Source organism: Oryctolagus cuniculus, chromosome 11, assembly GCF_051225735.1.
Source record: "Oryctolagus cuniculus isolate XC-2025 breed Fujian yellow rabbit chromosome 11, ASM5122573v1, whole genome shotgun sequence".
Lineage (NCBI taxonomy): Eukaryota > Metazoa > Chordata > Mammalia > Lagomorpha > Leporidae > Oryctolagus > Oryctolagus cuniculus.
In genome coordinates this window covers 4,903,902-4,909,426 of record NC_142877.1, presented here as the reverse complement: position 1 = coordinate 4,909,426, position 5,525 = coordinate 4,903,902, and the positions used below count along the sequence as shown (strand labels likewise).

The 5,525-nt window shown below is 61.1% G+C and overlaps 1 protein-coding gene across 1 annotated transcript; it reads left to right on the top strand.

Moving 5' to 3' along the window:
• Positions 1-2,846: 2,846 nt before the first annotated feature.
• Positions 2,847-4,490, top strand: LOC149123304 (uncharacterized). The gene is made up of 2 exons (XM_089308895.1): positions 2,847-3,769; positions 4,288-4,490. Exons 1-2 carry the CDS (start codon positions 3,043-3,045, stop codon positions 4,488-4,490), a joined length of 930 nt encoding a protein of 309 aa, XP_089165021.1. The 5' UTR covers positions 2,847-3,042.
• Positions 4,491-5,525: the final 1,035 nt, after the last annotated feature.

Below are 5,525 nucleotides of genomic sequence, written 5' to 3'. Positions count from 1 at the left end.
ATCTCCTTGCGTGGCCAGAAAGGTGACAGGTTCCCAAGTGGCGTCCCCCCTAGAAAGAGGCGCCTTTAGGATTTGCCGTGTGTGCCGCGTTCTCGAGGCGGGCGCTTTCGCTTGCACAGGGGCCTGACACTGTGCAGGTGTCGCCCCCGTGTGAGGCAGCCTGGGAGGCCGACCTGAGCCAGGGGAGTCCCAGCGACAAGACAGATTTGTCACTGAGGTGCCCTGGGAAAACAGACGGGACCGTGGAAGTGTGCCGACGCCAAGAAGAACCAAGAGCGGCAACTTGGAGCTGCTCTATGATGTCCTAAGATATGGTTACATGGAGACTACCCAGACCGCCAGAACAGGTGTGGGGGGTGACGCCTCCTGCCCGGCCCTGCCTTGTGCTGCTTCTCCGAGGTCTGGGCTCCGTCGTCTGCCACGGCCCCAGCCAGAGGAGCAGCGCGGGGTTTGTGACCAAAGAGGGACGGGGTTAAAGATGGCGGCCTCTAAGCTAGGGAGGCTTGGGGCAGAGAGGCTGACGTGAAGACGGAGGCCGCTGATTCCCACGGCAGGTGAACGTCTGTGTTGTGCACTGCGCTGCGAGCAGGTGAGAGCCTTGTCCTGGGGTGGGGGCGGGGCGGGGGGCAGTCCTTCTCAGGGGCGTTTTTTTTTTTTTTTTTTAAGATTATTTATGTATTTGAAAGTCAGAGTTACACAGAGAGAGGAGAGGCAGAGAGAGAGAGAGAGAGAGAGAGAGGTCTTCCATCTGCTGGTTCACTGCCCAGTTGGCTGTGATGCCCCTAGCTGCGCCCATCCGAAGCCAGGAGCCAGGAGCTTCTTCCGGGTCTCCCACGTGGGTGCAGGGGCCCAAGCACTTGGGCCATCTTCTACTGCTTTCCCAGGCCATAGCAGAGCTAGATCGGAAGTGGGGCAGCTGGGTCTCTAACCCACGCCATATGGGATGCCGGTGCTTCAGGCCAGGGCGTTAACCCGCTGCGCCACAGCGCCGGCCCCTCCCAGGGGCACTGGGGGTTGCAGCCCCCTTCCCCCCAGGGGCCTCTGCCTGTCTCCATCACTCGGGCCTGGAGGCCCCTCTGAAGGACCAGGGTCCCCGTGTTGCAGGACACAGGCTGCCAGGCCGACCAAGCCACTCCACTGGGGCCCCTGTGTTACCCGCGGCCTTGGGAGGGGTCGGGGTCATGGGATCATGGCGTCCACAGCATCACCAACGCCAGCCCCAGCAGCTGGGTCCCTGCGGCCAGCCGGGCTCTGTCCAGGGCTCTGTTAGCCTGCATCACGCCTCCATCCAGGACACAGTCTCCGTCCACCCAGGCCGGCTGCTGCTGTCCTTTGCAGCCGACTGTCTCTCCCGCCTGCGCCGCTGCTCTCCCGGGAGCGGCCCAGCATTGCTTCCAGGGTAGACAAGGCCTGGCCGCTGGGTCCCCATGGGCCTGGGGCCTCCTTGTGGGGGCACAGAGCCAGCCCTTCCTGCCCCAGTCAGCTCCAGCTTAGCTGTCCGCACTCTCCCCGCGGTGTGGTCTCTCAGGACCGAGGTTGGGCCACGGGCCAAGCCTTGCCATGCATTCTGTCTGTGCACCTGCGGGGCGGGGGAGAGGCAGGCGTGTTGAGCCAGTGCTCGCCATTGTTGGAAACCAAGTGCAGACAAAGCATTCGACTTGACTGCAGTGACACAGACACAGGGAGTGGAGTTAGGGTTTGAATCCAGCTGTCTCAGGCCTCCTCGCCTTCCCGGGCACACAGAAGACGCCACTGATGGATCCCAGAACTTCCTGCCACTCAGGCCCAGTGTGTCATCCGGCCCCGGGCAGCTGCGCTGACCACGGAGCTCCCTGAGCGGGGAACCTGGTCTGATTAGAGCAACGCCACGTCTCCGACCCGCGCAGCGTGCGGCACTTAGTAGAAGCTCATTAAACATCTCCGGAGGGCGTGAAAGGCACGAACGGGAGAGGGAAGAAATGGAAGGAGGAGGGAAGGCTGCTCTTGCTAAGTCAGCGTCCCGACCCTAACCGGCACAGCCTGAAAGAGACTGCTCACCGGAACACCGCCCCCGTGGCCCCGGCGGGTGGCCCCACTCCCGCTCCTGCCTGCGCAGCACGGGCAGGACCCTGCTCCGTGGGGTCACTGCTTCCTCCATGCTGAAGAGCACGCATGGCTCAAACTTCCTTGCAGGAGTTTGGTTTCATCTCCAGGATCCGTGCCAGCCGGGGAAGCAGTTGGCAGAGCGGCCGGGCTGAGCGGACCCCGCCCAGGGGTGCAGGCAGGGCGAGGCAGGCAGGCCAGCGCCCAGCCCCTCTTGCTCAGGACCCTCCAGGTGTGCGGTCATCCCCCCTGACTCAGAGGCTGCCCAGCCCCCTGGTTTGCTGATTGTGCAAAAGAACCCGTCCCAGGCTGCTGCACGGGCGCCACTGCGATGCCTGCTTTCCCGGGGAGTGGTAGAGAAAGCGGATGTTTGAGTCAGGGTGGAAACCCACTGCCCCGACCAGTCCCCACCAAGCTGCAGCGCCCGGAGCTGACACAGGGCTCCCAGGGAAGCCAGCTCACTTGCAAGCTTGGAGGGCCGGGGCTCAAACCGCTGGCCCGGCTACATGGCCTGGGCACGTCCCCTCACTCCCGGGAGCCCGCAGATACCCACGGGCCTTCCTTAACTGAGCTAACACAGGACCAGCTCGCGTTATAGGTAAAACTGACGGGATTTCCATTGGGCTCTTTTCAAAAATTGAGAGGTAGAGAGGTGGAGAGAGAGAGTGAGAGAGAGAGAGCGAGCGAGCTCCCATTCACTGCTTCACTCCCCAAATGCTTAAATGCCTGGCCTGAGGCTGCAGCTGGGAGCCGTGAGCACATCCTGGTCTCCCATGCAAGTGGCAGGAACCCGAGAACTTGGGTCACTTCTGCTGCCTCCCAGGGCCTGCCTCGGCCGGAGGCTGGAGTCGGAGCCGCAGCCGTCGTCTGCCCCCGAGGTGCACGTCCGCAGGAAGCCGGAGTCGGAAGCGGATCCGAGCAGTCTTCACCTGCCCCAGGTGTTTGTGTCAATCACCTTTCATGGAACCCAGACCCTGCTGTCTGTCTCTGGTTTCCAGCCATGGGAGCAGAATTGAGTTCTTGAGGCTGATTCCCTACAGCCCACAAGGCCTGAAACAGCTGCCTTTTGGAGTTTGCAGGGAAAGACCCACCCGCGGCCTACAGGAGCCGGCTCTCAGCTCCCCGGGAGCCGAGGGCGACCTCTCCACCTCCAGCACCCGCGGCCTACAGGAGCCGGCTCTCAGCTCCCCGGGAGCCGAGGGCGACCTCTCCACCTCCGGCACCCGCGGCCTACAGGAGCCGGCTCTCAGCTCCCCGGGAGCCGAGGGCGACCTCTCCACCTCCGGCACCCGCGGCCTACAGGAGCCGGCTCTCAGCTCCCCGGGAGCCGAGGGCGACCTCTCCACCTCCAGCACCCGCGGCCTACAGGAGCCGGCTCTCAGCTCCCCGGGAGCCGAGGGCGACCTCTCCACCTCCGGCACCCGCGGCCTACAGGAGCCGGCTCTCAGCTCCCCGGGAGCCGAGGGCGACCTCTCCACCTCCGGCACCCGCGGCCTACAGGAGCCGGCTCTCAGCTCCCCGGGAGCCGAGGGCGACCTCTCCACGTCCGGCACCCGCGGCCTACAGGAGCCGGCTCTCAGCTCCCCGGGAGCCGAGGGCGACCTCTCCACCTCCGGCACCCGCGGCCTACAGGAGCCGGCTCTCAGCTCCCCGGGAGCCGAGGGCGACCTCTCCACCTCCAGCACAGGTGAGCAGGCCGCGGGTTGCGTGAAGTCGGTCCTCGGAGCAGGCCTGGGACAAACGCCCCTTCCCCGGGGAAAATGCCGTAGCCCGGTGGGGGTGGGGGGCTGCCCCTCTCGGAGAAGGCACGTGAGCAGCTGGGGTGGGAGCACCGTCCACGCCCAGTGGGCCACCAATCCCCAGGTTTGCAAATAAAAATACACGACACCCTGGTACATCTGAATTTCAAATAAGTAACAAATAAGGTTTTAGTGTAAGCATGTCTCAAACATTACATGGGATGGAATTATATTAAAACATTTTTCTAATATTTTTGTCCCAAATCTGAAGTTATTATACTAAATTCCAAGTTTATTATGCCAAGGTACTTAGTATAAGTGTATCCCGGATATCACACGGGACATAGTTATGCCAAACCTTATTCTGGGGTCGGCTCTGTGGCGTAGTAGGTTAATTCTCCGCTTGTGGCACCAGCATCCCATATGGGTACCAGTTCCAGTCCTGGCTGCTCCTCTTCCTATCCAGCTCTCTGCTGTGGCCTGGGAAAGCAGTGGAAAATGGCACAAGTCCTTGGGCCCCTGCACCTGCGTGGGAGACCTGGAAGAAGGTGCTGGCTTCGGATTGGCACAGCTCTGGCCATGTCGGCCAATTGGGGAGTGAACCAGCGGATAGAAGACCTCTCTCTCTGTCGAACCCTCTCACTGTCTGTAACTCTACCTCTCAAATAAATAAATAAAATCTTAAAAAAAAACTTATTCTAACATTTTTATCCTGAATTCTAAGCTACTATACTAAAACATTTACTATATCACAAATATCGTTTATGGGGCATATTTAGATTTAAAAATAGTCTAACATTATGACACCAAAATTCTGGACTTACCATTCGCGTTTGGACTTCCTACGCCAACGTCTCGGATGTATCTCAAATACCGCACTGAATACACTGGTGCTGAAACATTATTCCTGGTTTGTCACACGCTCAATCTAACCAGCATCTGCGTTTTGCTGCAGCACCGAGGAGGTGGGATTTGGAGTCAGAGAGAGGAGGCCCAGACCCACAGGACTCTCCCCGCAGCTGGTCTTTCCCACCGCGGAGGCCCCGGGAATTGGAACCCACTAGGAGCCCTCACAGCCCTGTCCCTGTGACCTTGAACGAGGCTTCTCCTGGTGCCTGGACAAAGGGGAGCGGCCGCTTTCCAAGACAGCACCCAAACCTAAGTGGGAATGCCGGGTCGGCGGGGTTAAGGCAGCAGGAAAGACTCAGGGCTGAGAACGAGGGTTGGGACTGTGCAAGTCGCCTGGTTTGGCTGGGACGCTCGCCCGCTGGGGTGGGGGGTGCTCGCCGCTGCAGGCTAAACTCTCCTCCTCTCGCTTCCCCCCTCCACCTCTCGCTCTCCCACGCTGCTTGCTCTGGGACCGGCACAGGGGATAAGCGCCTGTGATGGGTAACGAGACGGAGCGAACTCACGGTGGCTCTGGGGCCAGCATCCAGGAGACAGAGGGAGAAGCCAGAAGCTTCCAAAGGAAACCACAACAAATCTGCCACCAAGGGGGCCACGCCCAGGGCTGCTGCTCTCCTGGGCCACATAGGCAGGTAGAACCAGCCCCAGGTTCCCATTCCCCGAGCCTTTGGGCTCCAGCTCTGGGCCCACAGCTTGGGGAGCCTGGGTTTTGTGGACTGCTCTTGGGAGTCCTGGGAACGAGTCCCTCACAGAACTGCTGACTCGGTACTTACCATGCAGGGTCCCAGCTCAGAGAGG